The sequence below is a fragment of the Anopheles stephensi genome, chromosome 2 (assembly GCF_013141755.1).
Source record: "Anopheles stephensi strain Indian chromosome 2, UCI_ANSTEP_V1.0, whole genome shotgun sequence".
NCBI lineage: Eukaryota > Metazoa > Arthropoda > Insecta > Diptera > Culicidae > Anopheles > Anopheles stephensi.
Window position 1 is genome coordinate 1,770,037 of NC_050202.1, and position 23,577 is coordinate 1,793,613.

General features: G+C 42.1%; 1 protein-coding gene across 7 annotated transcripts in view; it reads right to left on the reverse strand.

The window, feature by feature from the left end:
- LOC118504870 overlaps window positions 1-23,577 on the reverse strand; it is a 59,845-nt gene that overhangs the window by 26,153 nt on the left and 10,115 nt on the right. Inside the window, exon 1 of one of the 7 annotated variants that reach the window (XM_036039914.1) lies at window positions 4,883-4,921. The exons of the other annotated variants lie outside the window; for them this stretch is intronic. Within the exon in view, the coding sequence (XP_035895807.1) occupies window positions 4,883-4,906 (24 nt within the window). The 5' untranslated portion in view covers window positions 4,907-4,921. Of the gene's footprint in view, window positions 1-4,882; window positions 4,922-23,577 lie in introns of those variants that run through there. 7 annotated transcript variants of the gene reach the window in all.

Sequence of the window (23,577 nt, forward strand, 5' to 3'; positions counted from 1 at the left end):
AATCATTTGCATCCACATCAGCATCCGTATTTTCCACATTTAAATGCTCGGGAACAGCTTCGATCGGCTCTGCATACACCTCCGGCGCCTTATTGGGATAGAGCTCAAGTGGTTTGACCGGTACCACTCCATCGCCTTGCAAACTCCTCACTGCCTCGCGAAGCATCTGCCACTCGTTTTGCACATCCCACTGCAGTTCGTGCAGGAAGTTGCCCTTCTCGTCCACTTGTAGAATTTCGGGAACCTTCTTCAAACTCAACACCCGTCGAAGGGTGCGGACGAGCACGGGGGCTAGCAAACGGAAGTCATTCGCGAGCTGAAACTGTAATGGATCCGGCTCAGTTCCGTTCGTTCCGATGCGGGCGATCACCTCGATTCCGTTCTCATGGCGCAGTTTACGTTCGAGCTGATCGAGCAGCTCCTTGTTGGTAACTCGATCGATGACACTCTTGAACACGGTACTTCCGTAGGCATGCGGAAGTCGAAAGGCTTTAAGCACTTTCGCTAGATAGTACAATTCCTTCAGGACTCGCTTTTCTTCACGCTTTTGGGCGAAAATACGGCCACTGTCGGCATCGTCGATTTGAAGATCATTTGGCTCGAACAAATCAAGCAGTGCTGCTTCCAGGTCCCGATTGTGTCGGGTCGATGGAGTTGTGCTTCCTACCGGCGAGCAAATGTATAGCAAAGTGCACCAAAGAATAACACACAGGATGGACGAAGATGTCCTCATCTTTGGTTACAGTTTTCGCCAAGCTATTCTGAGAAAGACTGATCAGAAGCACCGTCTTGAGTGTTGAATTTATACCTCGAAATCCCATGAAGATCCTGCTACCCTGTCAATCAGGTACTACAAGAAGAGCATAACCTTAAAACAATATGTTGGACTCGGACATCCTCGTAATTATTTACTGTCTCTGTAAACATCAACACTATTTTGTTGTTGTGTTTTCCTAGACGAGCGCCACCGATCCCAAATAAATACCGGAAAGTGATTACAATATCCGATCGAGCAAGGATAATAAGATCTATCAACGATCCACTCTGTGTACACCATTGGAAATTCCACTTTGAAACGCTCTTTTGCATCCTTCATCCCACTCCAAATTAAACACCTAACACACCAACAGGTACCACCACAGCACGCAAGCACATCATTACCTCCTAAATAGCCGCCCGAATCTCTCAGAACTCCATTACGCCGTGTGCTTCACTTCGCCGTAAAGGCTTCATCTTCCAATGTTTTTCGTGTTGCAGCATTAAAAATTCGCCTCATCATCCGAAAATGCTCCGAAAAAGCAGTTGCGGGTAAGTGGCGAACTGACCAATACCACGATACACGCCCCGTAAAAATCCATTACTCAGCTCAAAAATGGGTAGCAAAGTACGAAGAAGCCCAGGGCCACGGTCCGGCTGTATCCTTTCGGAGTACGAGAGCATCTGGACATCCAATATCGCTGTTGGGGAAAAACGAAGCTTCATTTGTCACGAAGAGGCAATAGAACACCAACCAGATCTTAGCAAGGCTAATGAGACTGGCTGACCAATGATCGTACCTGGATCGTACGACTTCGTCCAACCGTAGAGCATCTTACGGAAAAGTGATTACCCGTCATCTATTATGTCGCCAGCGGGGACAGACGAAACGATCGTCCCGTAGATGATCAAAAAGCAGAACAAAGGAAGACCTCTAATAGCTTATTGGACAAATCTCAATCCATCGATCACGGGATAATTGATGGGTTTGGATGTCGCATACATTAAATTTGTATAAATAGTCTCCAATGGGCTAATGAGGTACGCTGTCGTGAGGAACAGACACAATTACGAAGATCGTGACAAATAACATCAGAAGTTGCTCGTTCTACCTTGACACAAAGTTTGAGGGTAAAAATATGTTTCTCTATGTATAAAATTAGAACATAAAACTAAACCAACAATAAACAATATTTAAATAGGATGATTCATTTTTATAGCACAACGGCCAAACTCTTCACCATCGATACGAGATATTTGTATTTATCACACGCAAATTCTGCCTTCCTACAAGAGGAAAATACATTGAAGCCATGGTATTGCAATCAGTGTGCTTTGCACTTCTTACTCAATCCTCTCATTCGTCACTTGGTCGTCGGCTGTAGCAAGCAAAATGCAACCCCAATAATACACAGCACAACTGGCTTGATTCTCCTCTTAACGCCAATTAGCTCTTCCTATTAGCCGTTGATGGGGCAGATGGGGTTGCGTCGCTAGCAGCGGCGTTTGCCGGACGTGTGGCAGTGGTGGCAACCAGTGCAAAAATATATAAACAAAGAAGCACACTCGAGCCACACATCATACAACACGACACACACAAAAAACCATCTAGAGGGAAAAAAATAAATCTGCTCACGACACAGCCAGCTCATGTTCATTGTTTGTGTGCGTGTGGTAATATGCTGGTAAAAAAAATCATTATGCTATACCGTACCCACTTTGTGCAGAAGTTCAAAGGTTTTTATTTATTATTGCTGATGCAGGAATTTAGTTCGGAGAGATTTAGTACGGCCATAAAAATTAGCAAACCTGGCTTAATAATAGTTTAAATAATAGTTTGAACATGAAAACTCTACTAAAGTCTTGGCCTCCGATTTATGCCTTCCTTGACTTGGTTTTAGTTGAACTAATATTGCGTACTTAAGATCCAGATATATACTGTGAGACAGTAGAATAAGATCACCTTTTTAATGTAAAAGTGAGGTTATTAGTCTTCTGCTGAGACTCGAAGATTCGGTTTAGTTTTTTTGTGAGGCCTAGTTGAAGAACTTGAGAAAATGAGCATATGATTTGGTCGGTCGAAAAACCAATTCTCATTCCATGTTTACCATTACAGTACAACAATCAATCTTGAATATTTTTAACGTAATAAACTCAAATCAAGCTTAGATTTTTAAACAAAAACACGTAATGAATATAAGGCTCAATCAACCCCCATATGGCTAAGATCTCTCTTCCTATAACTTCCACATCAAATCATCCTCATCTTCATCATCGGACGCTCCACATAAAGACAGTGACGAACCGGTGCGATCTATTTAATGTGCAATCTTCATCCGTTGTGTTAAATTATTTGTTAGATAAAAAACAACAGCAGTCGCCACAGAAAAACGCAGCGAAACACACAATGCCGCGCGCGCCGGTGCACAACAACATCGTCATCGATAAATTCAACCACTCGCTCGGTTGCTCGCTCTCTTTTTCTTGCGGCACCGAAAGTGACCCCCTCAAGGTGTGTAACCGGAGACGGCTCTTCGTCGTTCAAGTAACACTCTCTCGCCGACTCTGGTTGACTGGCTGGCTGGCTGGCTGACTGGGACTGGGGCAGCAACATCGGACGGACTTCACTTCAAGGGAAAGGAAACGGAACGGAACGAAACGGAACCAGAAGCGAAGAACGCGAGAAGCTCGCCGTGGGGACGTAAAGCGCGACCCTGACGCTGAAGCTTCACCCCCCTCCCCACTCCCCCTCGATTCTCCCTTCGATGCTCAATCAACCCCACCTGTTCTCACCCTCGCTCGCTCGCCCCTTTCGCGTAAGGGTGGCACGGAACGGGAGAGAAACAACAAAACAACAAATTCCACCCCCTTCCCCTCTCCACTGCTCCACGTCGCCATTCATCACCCCCTGAACACCGGACACAGACTTAACCCATCATTTTACGCGAACGTGAATAACGCGTGAATGAGTAGAAATGAGAGAGATAGAACGAGAAAGAGAGCGATAAAGAGAAAGAGAGAGAGAGAGAGAGCGCGAGAGCTGCACATCGACACTGCGGCTGCATGTGAATATTCATTTACGAATGAAAATAAGCCACCCCTATGGGGTAGGTGGTGGGAGGGTGTGGGGTGGAGAAACCCCCTCACAGATATGAGCTGCCGCTACGCATTTGGCCTTTCCTGGTCACTTAATGCCATATGCGACTGTGTGTGTGTGCATGTTTGTGTGCATCCACGAGTTGTCAAATGAAAAATGATGCACATTCTTATTGGAACAATTGCAACGGTTGGTTAATGATTTCTTTTTGCTTTTTTTTCTTCTCATTTTTTCGGTGTGTGTGTGTGCCAATAATGTGCTTTTAATGACATTTCACGGCGTAACAAGTAACAGCGACGCGTTTCGCTCATTCTGTTGCATAAATAACGACCTCGTGTTAAATATTTTATGAAATTTACTACAAAGAAGAATTTTTTAAACAAGCAACATATTTTATAACTTGTTTAGGCTTATAGTATTTAAAAACATCGGTGAGTTAATTATTCCGAAGTTTTATTTAAAATGACAAAGAGTGATTCATCACAGAAGTTCATTTGGAGTTCATTATTTTGTCAATCTTATCAAACTTTAGCTCTTCTTATCTAACAATTGATCCGATTGCAGTTTTATGTTTGAGATAAATAAATCTTCTTTGGCTCTTTAATCACGAGAGGATTGGATATGCGGAATTTTTCACTACACTAAATTCATGTAAAATATTTAAAAAATCCTATCAGAAACTGCGAAAAATACACAACCTATAAGGAACTGCGTATTAGAAAAAGTCTACCATCGCAAGGAAATATTCCGACGCAAAAGAAACGCGTCACAAACAATTCAGGATGAATGAGAAAGACAAATCGAGAAATCGAGAAAAAAAACTCTCAGCTTCAAAAGTGAATGTTGCAAATCAAACACGCATTTAAATAACCCCCTCAATTCTTATTCGCTTCACTTTCCCCATGCCCTGGAGGAAGATTTGGAAATGGGTAATACAAAGATAATTAATGACTAGCTTTGTCACGATTTAAAGTTCAATCACCAAGTTGGTGTCCAAAGAAAGGTGTCTAGGAAACCTGCTGAGCGTACCTTTATTACACACATGTTCTTCATCAGGTTACGGAAGAAGGAAAACCCTAGGCGATGTCTAAGTTGTCACGCGTTTGCCCGCGTGTTACGTAAGCAGACACACATCACAAACCCTAACCCGACTGGTGTTGGACTGATGAAACGTATCTGTCACAAAAAATGGCCACTCGGAAGCTTCCTACAATTCAACCTTTTTCAAAAAAAACACCAAACCAATTTGAAACTTTTGAATGACCGATGACGAGGTTTCCTTGCTCCGCGCGCGCGATTTTCTCATCTATAAAAATAAAACTAATCGCAATTCACCGTGGCCGATAAATATATTCCGTGCACGCAAAGAGCACTTCTCGTTTCCTTCGCTCCGCCTCGCCACAGGAGTCACCTTTTACACGCGGACGCGACGCGAGAACGTGCGGTACACCGATGAAGTGATAATCGAGGCAGACTTGTGTTGAAAGCGTGTACCATCGGCGAGCGGTAGCATAATAGCGTGGAGCATAACGCAATCAACGCAACACACATCCGATCCACCCAGAGCTCGAACGAACTTCGATCTTGGATCCTAACACTAATTCTCGTCTCCAGCAGTAGCAGCAGCGCCATCTGGTGACCGGTTGGATGGTTTGGACCGGGTAGCAGTCGTCATGACGTTTCATCCCTCTCATGCTCAAACACACAAACAAACCGACGGGCTGTCAAGTCTGGGGGGCAAGTCAAATGGATCTGAAAGGATGCCCTTCCACGCTCACCCACCCACCCACTAACTCTACGTCCCAATACAAAAGTGGTGTTGTGCACTTGATTTGCACACTACTTGGGGCGGTTTTTTCAACCATTTTTTCAATGCCATACGATGTGGCTTTAGGCGGCGAATTAGATGGGGAGCAAATAGAGGGCGGACGGACGGACGTGTGCGTTGTGGTAAAGTTGCCAAAGCGTCTGTTATCATGCAACTGGCGAGAACTGACGAACTGCGCTTACACACCATTGCCCGCGTCCGTCCGTTCGTCCGTGGTACATGTCGAGCGGACCTACCGACCGGCCGAGCACGAAATGAGGCACATGAAAAACGCTTGACGGGGGCAAAACAAGATGTCTGTTATTTTAACCCTCGGTTTGTGACGAAACCACGGGTGCATAAAATTACAGCGCTTTCATATATTGTGTTTATATTGAATAAATTTAAGAATAAAATAAAATGAGAACTCAGATGAAAATATGATAAAAAAATCTTCATTTGTTTGTGTTTTGATAACCCAACGTTAAGCTAAATTAATCACCAAAATTTAATTTTTATGTAAATTTTCACACTAAAATATAATACAAGCAAATTAAAAATTGTCTAAAAATTAGGATTAAAACAAGCTTACGTCATTTAAATATTTATAACAACTTTAACTGCTTCCAACTATGTGTAATCAAGAGTGAGGTTGTGACGGATCGAAGCAAAATTAGTAATCAAAGTACAATTTATTATTAAAATAGCACCGTATTTCTACTTTAACTAATTTAACAAACATATTTTAATTTATTGTCACATGAGTTACAACTTTTGATATTTTATTTTGCTCCCTATTATTTATTAGAAATTGTATGTCTAAATTCTTACTAGCTCTAAACACAAAGAGCGACATTGTGGGCAGCAGAGAGCAGTGCGAATCATTTCACAAGTGGCAAGTGCGTACGTAATCTCATTTTGCTCTCGCTGCTTTATTCATGCATTCAATCCAAACACGCTTCGCTTCGTGGCAGTGTTATACACTCTGGCAGCAGAAAACCGAATAAAAGAATCTTCATCTTTGTGCACGATTCCGTTCCCTTTTTTTTTGCTGTAGTTTATTTTTTCGCGTTGATTTCGTCGGAGGACCCCACGATGGGATGGGAATGGGTGAGTGAAGAGAAACACAACACTCACCTCCTCGCCAAAAAGTCACCCCATCGCCACCCTCTTTCGGAAGTTCGCCGGGATGGAAGTGGACATCGCCACGTTTGGTAGTGGGTTTGAAGGTTAATGTTGGTTTTTTGTACATTTATTGGCTCATATGTGATGCTTGAGAGTTGGTTTGTTTAAGTTTTAAAGTGTGCTTCAATTTTTTAAATGTTTAAAAGAAGAGACAAAAAAGAGCGGTGTGTACAAGAACACTTCTTTACACAAAAAAAATCTTTTAATGGAAAACAAACCTCTCATTATCAACTCATTATGAAACCGTTACAAGACTGCTTGTAAAATTGTAATAAGAATTTGTCTGAAAGGCGTTATTTTGCATAATTTGCCATTAAATCAAACAGTAGCGCACACACCCATGCCCACATTGCCCAGTAGAGATTAATTTAAATTGTTTTAGCTGTTTGTTTTTTGCCATGTGCACTGTTCACTTTCGGGGCACAAATATCACCTACTCTACTGCCACTACTACTGCCATGTGTGCATGTGCGCTGCTCTCCGTCTGCTTGCGTAATGAATATTCATTAGCAAAACAACAAAGCAATGAACACAACGCAATAAAAAACGGGCAGGAACACACACACACACACACTGTGAGGTACTTTTGCTTTAAGAAGGCGCTCCTAACAATAGTTTTAATAATCACGACAATAAACAGAACAGAAAACTAAAAAAAAACATCGCACAGAGGAGATAAAATATGTAATGCACGGATTATAATATATGACAAAAATTATATCCCATTTTCACAGTGCGACAACGGAAAGCAGATACCGCCGGATAAAGCAAACAAGCTCAACCCTCACAGCCAAGGAAATCCCGTAAGAATCCGGTGCCAAAAGTCGTGAAAAAGAGCCAACCGAACAGAACAAACCGTACGGACAAAAATCTGGTCAGGAAAAGAAGTTGAAACACACAACACAACAACAAAAATCGATGCGAGGTCGAACATTCCGCCAGCATACACAGAAGCAAACGGGCAAGCGGCAGCAGCAGCAACAACACGAATACGCGAAGGTTGTTTTCGACCGGAGCTCAAGAAGAACGGGGAAGGAACAACAACGAAACAACGAATTGGGGAGGGAAACGCATCCACGCCTGCCCTCGCTATTAATACCCCCTCTTCAAGGTAATCGGGCGTTTGGACGAGATGGTGCGGTTGCGTTTTTGGACGGTGTCAAAGCACTAAATCCTATATAGTGAATAAATTTCATCTATGCACATTGCATACATAAAATATGATTCACGAGCCACACCGATGATGCCCGCCCGCCCGTTTCGGTTCAGTCCAGTTTCGGATTCGGGCTTTGGAGTAGAGGATGAAATATCTCTTCTTGGTGTTGCCCTCTATGCAGGGGAGTTTACATCAATCTCTGAACCTAATGGAGCTCAGGATTTTGAGACCGAGGCTTTCCGGCCAATCACTGATGCATTGAAACATTGACAATTAAAAAGATTAGAGTATCAGAACTGGTGTAATCATATGTTGTAATGACTTACATAATTTTTTGGTTAAACCCTCGATAAGATTCTTTTAAAAACTTTTTGATAACATTATGGCAGTTTCAGTACATTACAGGGGTAATGTTCTGTTCGGAATAACAGATCATTTTAACATTTGACGACTGTGATGAAGATGTCAAATCCTACAGTATATATTAAACTGGGTTTGCACGATTAGAATTCATGTCAGAGTTAAAGTATGCCAACATGTTGTAACCAACAATTCTACTTCGATTTTATTCTAATTCATCTAAGGCCTCGAAGTCTTTTATCATAATGTTTTTATTATAGAACAAATCCACATTGAATATGTAACTGCAGAAAACCCCTGCAACTGCTTGATGGGAGATTTTGGTTCGGAGAGAAGAATTCGTTGGAATCCATTTTCTTTTCCATCTTATTTACAGATGCTCTCAATAAGCTCAAGGTCTGCCCGGTTGGACCGTAATGTCATCTCCACCGCTCGCGTACATTATCCCCGCCTAAATGACACTTGCTGCTCTTCCATGCAGAAGTAGTTGTCGCAAAAAAACACACACAAATCAAACAAAAACAAATTGCAGCAAGCAACCTAGAGCTGTGCTGTGGAGCACAGAGCTTAGCTGCACCGCGCTCATTCTCAAGGGATTTAAAGCCGAAACGAGCGAAAAAAAATATACTTAAAAAAAGTTCAAGGTAACAACGGCACGTTGAGGTGGCAAGAATTCAGCTGACCTGTAGCAGAAACCAACATGACAGCGAACCACAGCGTATCATTAAAATCATTGAACAGACAGTCAAATTGCCTGATTAGATGTTTGGTAGTTAAAATTTAATTTTATTAGAAAATAAGAACCCGTTAAAGGCAATTATTCTAATATTATCAAACTATCGGTAAAGTCTTGAGGTGACTGGGTTAAGCCCTCACCAAAAGGTATCCCAGATTCCCCAGATCTTCCAGATTATCGAAGCGAATTGAATGAGAATGTCAAAAAATTAAGCAGCAGCCCTTCCAAGACTTCTGGCAAAGCAACCCGACAATCCTCTGGGCTCTGGTCTTGTGTCGAGAGGGGGTCGATCGACTCCGTCTCATTTCCTTATCCATCATTCAGATGATTATTTCCCTCGCACTAATGACTCTCGCCAAAAAGGTTCTTCTTCACTGCTGCTGCCGTCGCCCCAACGTGGGGCAAGTGTACGTGTGCCTGCATACATACCGGGGTGGGGGGGGGCCCAAGCCACCCATCTCTATACATAAAACCACCAACTACATAGCAGCGCAGCTAAATACATACAAAATTCCTCTCGCTGCTGCTTCTAAATCCTCTCGCTCGGTTGCTGTGTATCTTCCATCTCGCTTCGGTGTCCCATCGTGTAGCAGGCGGCTGGGAAAGAGTAGCTTACCAATTTCCACCCCCACTTACACCACCCATCCGCCCAAAAAACCACCCCTCGCCCACCCAACCCAAAACCCCTTTTCAACATTTCTTTTCTGCTTCAATCTTATTTAACCGTTCCTTCTCTTTTCCGCTCACTCTCTGACGCTCTCTCTGTCTCTCTTTCTCTCTAGGTCGGTACGGGTTGCGTTTCTCGCTCGCTGTAAATCGCACGGCGCGTATCGTTTCGCACCCCGTCGTATCTATCGTGTTTCAACAGTTTATGCTATGGGGCTTTATGTAACGATCTATACTCTTTTGCTTCTCCACCAAATCACCTCCCTCCACCCATACCCCCCGCCTGACGCATGAAAAGGAAGTTAGTTGATATGTTGGTTGGGAAATGAAAACAAATTAAATTGTCCCCAATTTAACACCGAATCAATAACAAGTATTATTTTGCATCTAAAGCTATATCGATTAGGATATTTTTGTATAAAAAGACGTATTCAAATATTCAAATTATACCCTTCTTTTAGTAAAATTAATCAACTTTGATATTCAAAATATTTTATAATGAATTTTTCAACAAAAATGTGTAGGGAAAATTTATGTTTGTATTACTTTCAAGGTTAACTTTTCAACTTAACTGTTAAACATAGAAAAAGTATTTCTTTCACGTCCCTTCATACTTCTCTATCACTCTCTCCCTCTCTCTCTTTCTTATCTTTCCCTTTCTCTCCATCGAACTGTGTTAACTGTGGCAATGGTATGCCTTACACTCCTCCCCTAACGAAACCATCCCCCCATGAACCAGCTCCGCAACAGAAAAGCAACCCTCCACCTTCTCCCCTTTCTCCTCCTCAGCGCGCTTCTCTATCGGTCTCTAGGGTGGTTTTCGTTCAGTTCGTTAAATCGATTTCCGGAGCCCGCTCTATACACCACGGAGCAGTAGCAGTAGGTTTCGAAGCAGGTTTCGGAGCAGCACATTGTGTCCAGCAAATAGTAAACCCAACTCAGCCCCCCCACCCCACACAGACATACACTTACCGTGTGTTTGAGACCCGGTGCGAAGAGATATGAATAATTGAAGTACAGCGGAAATACGACATCAATAAGATTTTCACCACCGCACCCAGTTTTCCGAGCAAACCCGGAACGAGAAAGAAACGAGATGGCAAAAAAGACCTATCCACACACACACACACACATACAGAAGTGACAGCATGAAAATGTGGCACAAAATTAAAATTGCACGCACGAAAAGGCTCCCGTTGGCCGTTAAGATAGTGGATGGAGTTTACTTTTTTTGGTTTGCTTTGTGAGAGGAAGTGGAGCAGAGCATAGTTGAAGAATTCGAGAAAAAAATCGCGAGAAAAGGTTTCCATTTGTGGTTGGTAAATTTTAAATAAAAGAAACCTTACGAAATATGAAGGTTCTATAACAATACAATAAATGTTCATAAAATATTACAGAAAAATAAATCGCAGCATGAATAATATAATACACAATAAAACGACGGAAAGAATTAAAATTAATAAAAAATGCTACAAAATAATGAAGCAAAGGTTAATATTACATTTTAATTACCATAAATTGCGTCATTACTAAAACAAAAACCTCAAAGAAAATCAAAAACTAGACTGACAAAAAATATACCAAAGGCCTTATAACCCTTAAAAACACTCTAAACTTAATATAACAATTTACACAATGAATAAAACATCAAAATTGCAATGTTTGACTTTACAGTTAAATAAAAATCATTAAAACAGCAATACAAATATCATTTGCTCCCGGTCTGTTTCTGAGTAACGTCGTCACGAAACTATTTCTCCCTGAACTAATTCTTGGCCCATTAAAAAACCAAAACTGACCGCATAAAATCACCTACCAGTCATTTACTTGTCAGTAAATACATCTTTATCGACAGGTTAGTAAAAATAACCTCCATAAAGACTTATCGGTTTCGATCCGGTTTGACTTCGCTACCGCCTACCAGCCAGCCAGCCAGCCAGCCAGCCAGGGTTCAAAAACTACAAAACGATCAGCAGCACGATAAAATGCAACGCTTTAAACACACACCGAGAGCCGTGGTTATGTTGCTGGCTCCATCGGACTTGGTTGATGTTGATGTTGTGTGATGATGCTTCTTTCTTTTTTCCTGCGCCGTACAACACCCTTATCCTCCTCGCCCTCCTTCCCCGATCCAACAATTGCCGTACTTGCTGGCCGAGTTTTATTTTTGGAAGCGCAGAAAAAGACAGCAGCAACCGTTTTGCTCAAACGCACACGCGGAACGCGTTGTAGTTGTGTGGTTGTGGTTGTGTGCTACTCTTCGCCCATGCCCGATAGGGCACAGGTTTGAAAAGCACGTGGTTGGGTGGTTGGCCTAGGTGTTGATTTTTGTTTTTCTTTTCTCGTATTTGGTCTTAAAGAACGTTTCTTTTGCATCGAAAGCAAACCAATTGACACATGTATTTGACAAACAAGCAGTACGTGTACCCGAGAGAGATCCCGGGAGGAGGTGGAAATATGGAAGGAGAGTGATGAAGGGAAGCTGTCTTATCTTATCTCACGCCCTGGAGGAGAGTACACGCAGGAGGGTCGCCGGTTGTCTTGTTTCGTTAGTAGGTTATTAATACGCCGAAACGCGTGGTAACGAAATTTGTGATAGGGAGTGTAAATATTTTTCACCCAAACGAGTCACAGTTGTGGTGTGGTTTACCGTGATTCTGGGTCAATCGTACAGACGGCAAAAATTTTATACCAAACAAATAAAACCGATACAATGTGTGTCTGAACAGACCACACACGTTAAAGCACAATTAATCACCTAAAACGCTTACGAATTGCGCTAATTTTACAACTCATTTCATATTTCACAATTTATTTACCCCGGCAACCTTCAGCGAGGCCACCGCTTTTGTACAAACATTTACACAAAACGTTAAATTAAAAACTTCTCACCAAAAACCAAAAAAAAAGGAGTCAAAGAGCGAGTCGAAACCCTTGGCATTCGGCCGTCATCGCACCCAACCGAATCAAACCGAGGAAACAAGTTTAAAAGCAACCCCCTCCACCTGCGGTTCGCCTTCAACCCTTCTATCCTTCCCTAACTTACCCCACCGTTTTGAACGCTATGTTCTCTGCTCCGCATCTTACGCCCTGGTTGTAAAGTCAAACCCGAACGTCCGCCGAACAGGATCCACCTGCTCTCCTTTTTGTTGAGCCGTTTCGTACCATTTTTCTACCATCGGAGGAGCGTTTTTTTCCCCTTTCCTACTCTTCCCAAAGACAATACCACATTCCATTCGGATGAAACTTTTGATCGAAAAGCGCTGTCTCCGAATGCGAAAAGAAACGGACCTAATTTATAAATAAAATCTCTGATAAAAATTTTAAATTTATTTAATTATGATATATCATCATAAAAATAAAAATATTTTATTGAATGTCAATTCATTGGAAAACGATTTTAACCTTCAAACCCTAATTTTAGTAGAAAAGCTAATAAAATAAACGTTACCATGAAAACAGTACTAAGCACTTGCACCAAAACCACCCTTAAATTAGTAGAAAACCCCGAAGCAGAACAGAAAAGCTTCAAACAAGCAAGGAAACGCCCCAATGATGTCTACCGACGACGACAGAAGCTTTTGATTGTGCGAAACCTTTTCGATTTTAAGCAGAGAGAGAGAAGCATTGAAAGGCCAGGGAAAACCGTGAGTGACGACGATTTTCAATATCGCGTTACCTTGGTCAAAAACCGGGGAGCCTAGATGACGTTTCGCCGGGATTAGGAAAACTGGTGAAGAAAACACCGGGAAAGCTCTGCTGAACTTAGACTCAAAATTCTTCCCTCGTTTTCTAAACGTTACCGTCCAACCCACCATTCCCTCTCCTCCCCCCACCCTCCCTCATCACTGGTGGGGGATGATGAAGAGGAAGGTAAAGTTTGCACCATCAGCCGAGTCCGGGCGCTCTGACGAGTGGACGAGATATGAAACGAATATTATCTACAACCTCGAGCCACCCTCGTGCTTCAGTAGACTTGGCCTTAGCTGGGGGTAGAAAAGCACAACCCCTTCCTTCATTGGTGAGTTCCAATTTTCTCGCAAGTTAAACTTTCATCCCTTTCCATCCTCGACAACGCCGCCGACACTTGCTTTGCCCAGCGTCATCGGAAAAGCAACCCGAGTGCCTTATGAAATCGAGCACACATACAATGGGGAGGCCAAACACACACACACACACACACATGGAGAACAGGAAAATACGTGGAAAATGTGATGGAAAATGCGTTGGGGAGAGTGTTGGGGGACGGACGAACCGCATACAAAACATGGACACTTTCTGGTTCCGATTTACTACTCCTGTGCCTGCCTGTTTGCCGAATGGCAGAATATGGATTGATAAGCGCCCGGAATAAGAGTTGGCATACAAATTTAATTTAAACATAGCCTTCCATAAGCACCATCATCCGATCAAGCTTTTTTGAAGCTTTCTTATACAAGTCTTGCTCTCTTAATAGAAAATAATTAAACCCTTCACATTCTAGACACCTTTCACTGCGTGCCTGTGTGTGTGTGCAAACTGTAAGGTACTTGATAAAGCATCACCCATTTTCCGTCCGTGCGCGGTTTCTGTACCTAACAGCTTTCCATCCAATCCATTTTCGCTTGCTGCGTCGTTACTCGCTCGCTCCCAACCCACCCACCCGAGCTATAATGACGACGACGACGACGGTGGTAGAAAACATTCACCACCCATGAGGAGGAGAAGGTGAAGGTTGAGACAGGGCAACATATTTCCAAGGTACTGTTTTTCCTTTTTTTTCGTTGCTTTGTTTTGTGCCTTCAGCAAGCGCCACCCACGGTTAAAATGTGTTTTTCTTACAATTTTTGTTTTATTTAGTTTTTCCTTCTCGTTGTTCCATAGCTCGTGCTAAACGGACTTCGTTCTTCTTTTATTTTGATTTACAGACTTTGTTTCATTATTACTTTTAGATTATGGTGGCTTGGCGGTTGCTTCTCTAAAAGCTCTACTCTTAAGCAAGTTTTTTTTTAGTACTTATTATCATTTTATCGGATGATTGTTTCTGTGTTTTTATATTTTAGCTTTGTTTCCTTAAAGCAGTGCAAAATTGATATAAAATTAAACGAAGCAATACAAAATTTACTATTATTTTGTTTCTCAACGTGTAAGTCTATTCGATTGTTTGTTTTCTGAATTGTCTCTATAACATTTTGAGAACAGTTTAGCCTTGCGACTGTGTTTCTACAAGAAAGCATTTACTATATAACAATTTTTGTAATATTTATCACGTTTGTGTATGTGTTATTTTCAAGTAAAATTGATTGAAAATGCAAAAAAAAATATACAAAATCTATTAAAATAATAAACTAGTTTAATGCACACATGTCATTTCAATAATTTATCTGTTTGTTTTCTCCAACTATCTCTACTCCACCCATCTTTATATACTTTCTCTTATTTATGACTCATTGTTGCAGAATTATAGCATTACTACCGACTTATGCCCTTGCTTGCCCCGTCCTCTCCCTTTCCCACATCCGCCAGAGAACCAGATAACAGGAATTTAGGTTCCACAAAATTGAATGAATAAAGGTTGCATTCAAAGAGCGTAGCAATCATAATACAAGATTTACCGTAATTCATTCGACGCAGGAGCAGACGCACAACAATGGTCTACAAACAGCAGCGCAAAAAAAAACGAACCCCGTCCAAAGAGAACTGAACAAGCAAACCGAAAGAAGGAAACGGGATTCAAAAAGCAAACAAGCTAAAACCAGCACCGACGATGTTAAGGAAACCGACCTCCGGATAGGGAAGTGCAATATAGAAGAATAAGTTAAAAAGCGATCGTTTGCCAGCAGCAGCCGGAGCGGCGTGTGGTGCATCTTCGGAGTTCAGCTCAGCATCCAATGTTTTCCGGTTTGGCAATGGCAATGCACCGCAAACAAACAGGGAAGAGAACGCAACGGCGCACCGGAGGATAACATCTCTTTAGGAGGTGTCCTTCTCTTCACCGTTTCCTCGCGTCTTATCGTTTTGTTCGTCTTCGGTCCTTTCTAGAGAGCATTCTTACCCATTTCTGAACCCATTTTCTGCCCACTCTTTTCACAGCGCATTTACGAGCTGTATGTGGTATTATTGATTTTGACTGAAAGCCCTTGCTGTCGGCGGGCTTAACGTCTACGCTGTGCGTGACATTCCCTTCGTTCGTACTGCTTACACCTAGATGGACTACATTTTATGCCTTACCTAAGTACACCATGTCCATCTGCCAACGATGTGCTTATCTGCGTTACTACATCAAGCATGCTGATTGATTATGTTAAAAGAGCAAACAAACATTTAAATAAAATTAAATAATTACTTCTCACAACAATAAAAATTAGAATAGACTTTCCCCGACTCATGTAACACCGGAGAGGGATATTATTTTCATTTATCTCGCTTTTAGCACCACTCACCCCTTTTATGATTGCGAATTTCGATAAGCGTTTCGTTTTTGGTGTTATCAATCAGTTTCCGAAAGGCAAAAACGACCATATAGCTTTCCTTCAATGAACCGCAACAGAGCACCCAACAAAACACCAAGCTTGCTGCTCTCCGTAGCAATATAATGCTATTTGCATAAATCTGCAAAATTCACGAGCGCCCGCAAACAAACAAAAAAGAAGGTAAAAATAGCAAAACGGTTGTTGTAACCCATTCCGAGGGAAAGAAGAAATAAAATAAACTATATCTCTTCCTACGTGTACTGTTCGGAACCTCGTCGGCGGAAGCGGCTTTTTGCATGGTTTTATTTGCATTGAAAATCAATGTTGCCCTTTCACGAGCGGTTCGTGTGACTAAGCTAGGTAAGTTTGAAAAGGTGATAAATAGAGGAAAACTTTGATGTGCTATTTTTCTCGAAACTAACAGTAAGGAAGGAATTATTGGAAGCAATATATTTTTTGCAATTAGTTTTAATATGCAACTCGCCGGTACAGCTTGCTATTCCACGACAATATCGTTGGCTTTTACCGAGAGGGCAAAGGTTGTCGGGAAACCGTACAAAGGATGGCGGCTAAGCCAGCTTTGTACATAATATATTTGAGAATACGGCACGTCCGGTCGAGAACTGAGAAAGGGGTGTTCAAACACAACATCAACACAGTTTTTCAACTAGTTTAAATAAAGCAAAAACAAAATATCCAATTGGGCACGTAAAATTCCCCATGTGTGTTCAAATATGTACTTTCGCTAATATAAAAATAATCTCGCCAGCCTACCAACGAGCCACCTTTCGCTCGGCTCATTAATTTCGGTACAAAAGCTCTCGCTGGAAATCAATATCAATCGCTCATTTTATCTATTCTAACAGATGGCCGCTAAACTTTTCAATTTAAATCGAAGAAACTATCGTTCACCTTTATTGCACCCAACATTAACGGCACAAACAGGCCTCACGGTAAACGACTATGCACTTCGAGTGACAAAAGCAGTGCATATTGCAGCAGCACCCTCTCGTCCCCCAGAATCGTCCCCCTTTGTTTCCCACCCAAAACCCTCTCGATCGATACGAGACGATGACGATGGCCCTGCTGCTGGGGCTGGCTTGCTTGCTGTGGGACACGATGGCCGAGAACAGATGAAAGTAAATGAGCAATCGGTTTATGATGGAACCGATAGGGAAACGGAGCCGCATTTGCGGCAATCGGGGATCACGGGGAAGGTCTCACCCTTACTCTCGCTCCCACCTCTTTACTTCCATTCTTGCCCACTCGACTATCCGCTGACCGGTTTTCGGTGCACTTGAGAGAGCGGGTGTTCTCGTTCGTTGCATATATTTAGAATGTTTCTCAACGGTACACAACACACCACATGCACTCTTGGTCACGGTACTGTGGCCACCTCTAACTAAAGACAAACACTTCCCTCCCTCCCTCCTTGTGCGGAGTGTGTGCACCGTATTTATATCATTATTTTACTTCGAGTAGACTTTCATTGCACATCTAAGAGTGGCGCGGGCGATACTGTTCTGGATGAGGGCCTTGCTGGGGAACATCTGTCCCTTGCAAGCATAGCCGCACACACTATAACGGCTATTAGAAGATGGGATTTTATTTCCCGGAAAAAGCCTCCCGCCGACCTTATGCATTCGAAGTGGAAACCGTTGGAAATGGTTTCTTTATTGAATACGTGTGTTACAATTTCCGGAAAAGTGCTTCACAGGCATCATTTCTTCATGCTAAATATTTTAATCATGCTCCTGCCGTAGGTTCCAATCGTACCGCGTAAAGGTGGAATGAACTTGCCGGCAACAGTTACCGGAAATGCTTTTAAGTGGAATAAGTTATAAAATATTGCATTTGAAACGAATTGTAACAAATCAATCGGTTTGTATGGGTTTCTGGGAAAATTTCTCCAATTCAAGCCATTGCGTTATCTCACACACGCATTAATCTATCAACATTATTTCTAGACACAGTAGAAACGTAAATCATTGTAATTAATTCCGTAAACAGTGAATTCAGTGTCAGCGAAAAGGGAAAAAAACGACTAGCTTGCTACTGCACCGCCGTTCCTTGCGAAAATCCTGCCGACCGAGCATTAAACAACGTCAACGACGTCCCTCAAAACGATCACATCATGGAAATATGCTTCATGCTAAAATTTTTACTCTCCCACCGCTAAGTGATGAAGCAAAACGATAACCAAAAAAACCCATCTCAACGCAACTAACCCGAACACAGCCCAAGCAACCTTGGAGAGACAGAGCGCGGACACAATTTGGGGAAGCGAGGAAAACTGGGCTCGAAACCACCCTCCAGACACTCTCTGCTTCTTGCACTCGCTCTGTCGCTCATCGCAAGGAGGAAAATCAAGGTTTAACGAGATGTGGAAAAACTGTGCAAACAACAGCACAGAGAAAATGAATTCGCAATACACCGGTCCGTCCGTCCGCTGGGTCGCTCTATGGCTCGCTCCTGGTGTAAAAGGATAGAGTGAGAACAAATCCAATACAAGAGTGACGTGGTGCACAGGGCACAGGCAGCCAACTCCAGAGAGTCAGAGTGAGCGAGAAGCCGCATGAGCCTGAAGATAAAGGGAGCAGGAGAGGTATCGCGCCGGTAAACCGAAATGTGCTTCTCGTTCTCGTCCGAAAAGCGGGACCATAATCGGAATTTATATTCCACCGAGGGGTAATGGAAAACTTCCGCCCTTTGACCCTCTCTCGACAGCTGCCCCTTGAACGAGCGACCAAGGCCTGGGCAACCTTTTGTCCGGTGGAATGAAATCCTTTTTTGTGGCATCTCTTTCTTTCGCGCCTCACTGTTTTAAGCTCATGATAAACATTTCCAGTTATTGGATGAACTTTCATAATTTCTTTCTACTGTCTAATAAGTTAAACTTATAAATACGATGTTTGTTTCTGCATTTCATTAATCCCGCTCATTAATCCTTGGGAAAATCAGGAAACGCAATTTAAGACAGGTTGTTACTTTAATTGCATATTACATTCTTAAAATGTGTTTGTTGAACACAATACATGGTCGAGGACGACTGTCGTAACAATTGTAATAAAACAAGAGCACTTTCAAACAATATTTAGGACCAATATTAAGACTAAATATAACTAATTATAGGATAGTTAGCAAATATTTTCACCACCTAATCCCACTGTTTGACGAAATTTTAATTTTTAAAACCAGTTCCATTAATCTACTCGCTCTACTTCCTTTATTTGTTTTAACTACAACATGAAGACTTTTAAAGTTGTAATCACCTTTGCCAACTTTCCCAAAAAACCTTCAGCATTAAGAACCTTGGCCACCTCCCGTTGCGCGAGTCTGCCTTCATCTCGCTGCACACTAAGACAAACATGAGCAATGGGAAATCGGATGGAAAATTGTGTGCTGGAAAATGTGCAAAATCAGGATGTGGAAACCAGAGCCACCATCACCCGGTCGCTCGGTCGGAGAAGCCATCGCCAGCCTGCTCAAGGAAGCAAGTGACTTGTCGGAATAACAGACCAACAACAGCAGCAGCAGCAACATCAACGCACACAAGTCGTCCACTCTACTATAACTCGAACACTCGGGTTCGATTCGGTTCCGGCAAGACAGGCCGTCCGGGCAGAAAGCCCCGGTCCACAGAATCACAAACGAACGAACGACGGCGACAACGACGACGCTGGGTAAAAGTTTCAGCAATGGAAAAAGCGGAAAAATCGATATCATTTTACGTCAAATCCAGAGCCCACTGGAGCGGCACAATGATGTATTTGTTTGGTAGTGTGTGTGCGTGTATGTGTGTCTGTGTGTGCAGTGTGGGAAGGTTTGTGCGCGTGTGCACGTGTGTATGTGTGTTCCGGAGGCCGAAAATGTGTAAGGACTACTGTTGCTTCCAGCCGAACAGAAGACACCTTTAATAGATGAAAAATAAGTAACGAGCATCAAGTATAACAAAAATTGTAAAAGTTTCGTTTAATTGCTCCAATTTTAGATTGAAATTTTGAAATAACTTCGCAAAGCTTAAAACCTTTTGTTACATTAAAAATATGTTGATACATAGTTTACTAAAAGACTTCGGAAAAAATAGGAAAACTCAAATAGTGCATTGAAGCTAAAGGGATGTTTTTTCCCAAATTTTTATAAAAATGTTCCAAACCCCCAATCGTTAAAAGAGCTAGAATTTTACGATTCATCCATTTTCCGAACCTCAATACAATGTCAAATACTTGAACAATTTCGTGTTTCAACCCCACCCAACGTGCGATTCGTGTAGCGAGGGATTCACTTTTTTGTTCGAAAACTAGGACAGGAAGATCTATTTTTCCTTTGTGTGAGTGAGCAATTTCCTTCGGTTGTATCGTCATCCATCCAAGGGAGGAAACCAGTTTGAGTATTATTTTTCGAAGAAATACCTTAGAGTTCTTCGACATTTTTTAAGTGTTCAGAGAAATCCTTTCAAATTATTTATATTTTATCAATAATTCTGTGCAAAATTAGCATAATAAAATTTACATAAAACAAAATTATCCAAAGAAATCTGAAATCTATGTTGCGCTTTATGTTGCAATGCATCTTACCTAAAGCAATTGCCGACTGGGACTGTACTATCACCATAATAAAAACGCCTTTCCGCAACTCTTTCACTCGAAGAAAAGAAGCCAAAGCGAGGAAATAAATAGCTCGAGTCCCATACAAATCGATTGTATTAAAATATTAAAGCAATTTTCGAAAAAACTTTTATCACCCAAAACCCGTCCTTACACCCATCGTGGCATGTGGAAAACCGCCGCGCCTTTTATGTCGTTTGGGGTTTTATGCTTTAACCAGCATAAAATGGAGAGTTAGAAGGAGACGACACACAGAAAGAGTGCGAGAGAGATAGGGAGATAGCAGCGCTTGAAACCGGCTGAATGAACTTCGAGAAAAGGATATGCGCGAGGCCCACCGAATCCACTTTCTTTGCATCTTTTGCTGCCATTTTCTCGAAAAACGATGCTTTTGCAAAACTTTGCCCGTTTATCATTTACCACACACCGGAAAGAGCACCAGAAAAAAAATAAACTCGGAGGTATTGCAACTAACGAATAGCGCTAGATGAAGGAAAATCCGAAACAAACAGACCAACAAAAAGCAACGGAAAACTGGCCAACGGAAGAGTGCCGTGAATTAGAGCGAAAGAGACAGAGAGACAGAGAGAGAGAGAGTGAGCGGCATTTGAAGGGAGGAAAAACTAGAGCATCCGCCGTTCGAGCACATCTTACCACCCCAGCTCCTCGTGGTAAAATCCACCCGAAAAGAGCCACCAGCAGCAGGCAGTAGCAACGCAACCGACCACCACCTCCTTCATGACACCGAGAGAGATATGGATTTATGTACGAGAATGCCGCTTGTACCATTTTATCGGTACGCTATTTTGTGCCTTTGCATACATTATTATTTTTTTCCTTTTATTTGTTGTTGTTTAGTTCAGGCATTAGAGTTTGGGCGCATCAACAGCTTTCCGAGCACCAGATGGAGTTAGGTGGCTTGTTGTAATGGGATTTGCTATTAATTCAAGTGTGCGCACGCTAATTGGAATGCTGATGCTAGTGAGCAACATAACAGGTAATGAATAGACAGTGCTTTTCAGTCCATACAGTAAGTATCCGGATGTTTAAAACAATCAGCGATTTCGACATAACTCACAATTTAAGCAATATTCGGCTTAATATTGTTATATAGCAAATCAACAATTGTTTTAAACATGGAGAGTTTTCATTTTAAGTATATTTTACAATTACTATGAAAACCATTTGACAGCTGTCAAAAATTGTTAATTATCAAACGTCAATAAACTCTTAACACACAGTCCGCCTGGTACTAATGAGCATAGCGTTTGCATGGCTATAAATATACTTCAAGTGACAGTATATATTTCAAGTGGCAGTATATTTAATCGAACCAAATATCAAGCTGTCAAAATCCGTTTAATAATGTCTTGCACAGGCACCAGATAAGAGTTATAATTATTTGAGTTACAAACAATACATTTTTTCGAGCAACTTTATAAAACTAAAAACCTTCTTAATAATATTGCTAAGCAAACGAAGAAAAAAAAACTCCGATAATCAAAAATATCAATTAACTGCTTCATTCTCTCACGTTCTCTCTCGCTTTATTCCATTGCTCACTTAAGCATGAAATTTATAATTTGTCTCAAAATTAAGTACATCGTCACACCAATTAGTCAACACGATACGCCTAACTGGTTGGCGGCAAATGGTGTGGTGTTTCCCAATTCGAGCTCTCTACGCCACGACTCTGTTAGCATTAAATAATAAAACTAAAATATACTCTTTCGATTACGGCTCGTTGTGCATAGCAACTCGGATGTGTAAGATGAGCGCTGGCCTCCATTGGGGCATTCATTACGCTCAGCACCACCGGTATGTGGCAATCCATTAAACAACCTACTTCTTGAGCCACGGAGCACCGGAGCCGACAGACATTTAAATAACTATCGCAAACACATACGCATTTACGTATTAAAAACGTCTCTTTTTTCCTTGTAGCATAAGCGAGCAAGCCAAAAAAAAAACTACAAAAATCATCCCCTAAAACATTTTCTGTTCCCCCTGTCGCTTTATAACGCTTTAATGTTTGCATTATTGATTTCTTTTCAAACCTTTTCCCGCTTTAGGGGATTCACTTCCCGCTTTTGGGGCGCAAGAGAGCGAGGATATAGATGAATTGGCCTCGTCGTCCCTCGGTCGTTGTTGTAGGGCTTTTTCTTTCGTTTGTCATACGGGCCCACCCGGATTCCTTTGGTACCTTCGACCTACCGGCCACGATTTGACTAAAACATGAATGTGGGAGAATCGAAGCTTTCCTTCGTTTTCCCCCATTCGTCCTCCCGTTCATTATTCGGAGAACCAGGAATTAGTTTCGTTTTCGAGCAAAAACCACGGGGTGAGGCGATTGTCGACGGAACATGGAAAACCGCGCGCGCGTTTGCTCTCTCGCTCTCTCTATCTAGCTCCCACTTGGGAGGAAAAGCGTGCATCCAGCTCGAATTTCCCACCCACCTACCCGGCGGTTCGGGAAAAGAAGGAAAAATGTATCAAAATCAAGCTGCTTGTATTGGTACAACGAAAATACTTCTCTTCAATGTTTTCTCTCGCTCTAGAGTGCTGTGCTAACGTGCAAGTGAGCAAAAGCGAGAGACAAAATATTTGTGGAGAACAGCAGCCGGAAGTTGCCAGGAGGGCGCGCGCAAAGGCCACATACCGACGGAAAACGGAGAAAATTTCAAAATACACCGGAACACCGGGAAACACACTGCACAAAAGAAAAACGAGCGCAGAAGCAAAAGTTTTCCCCACC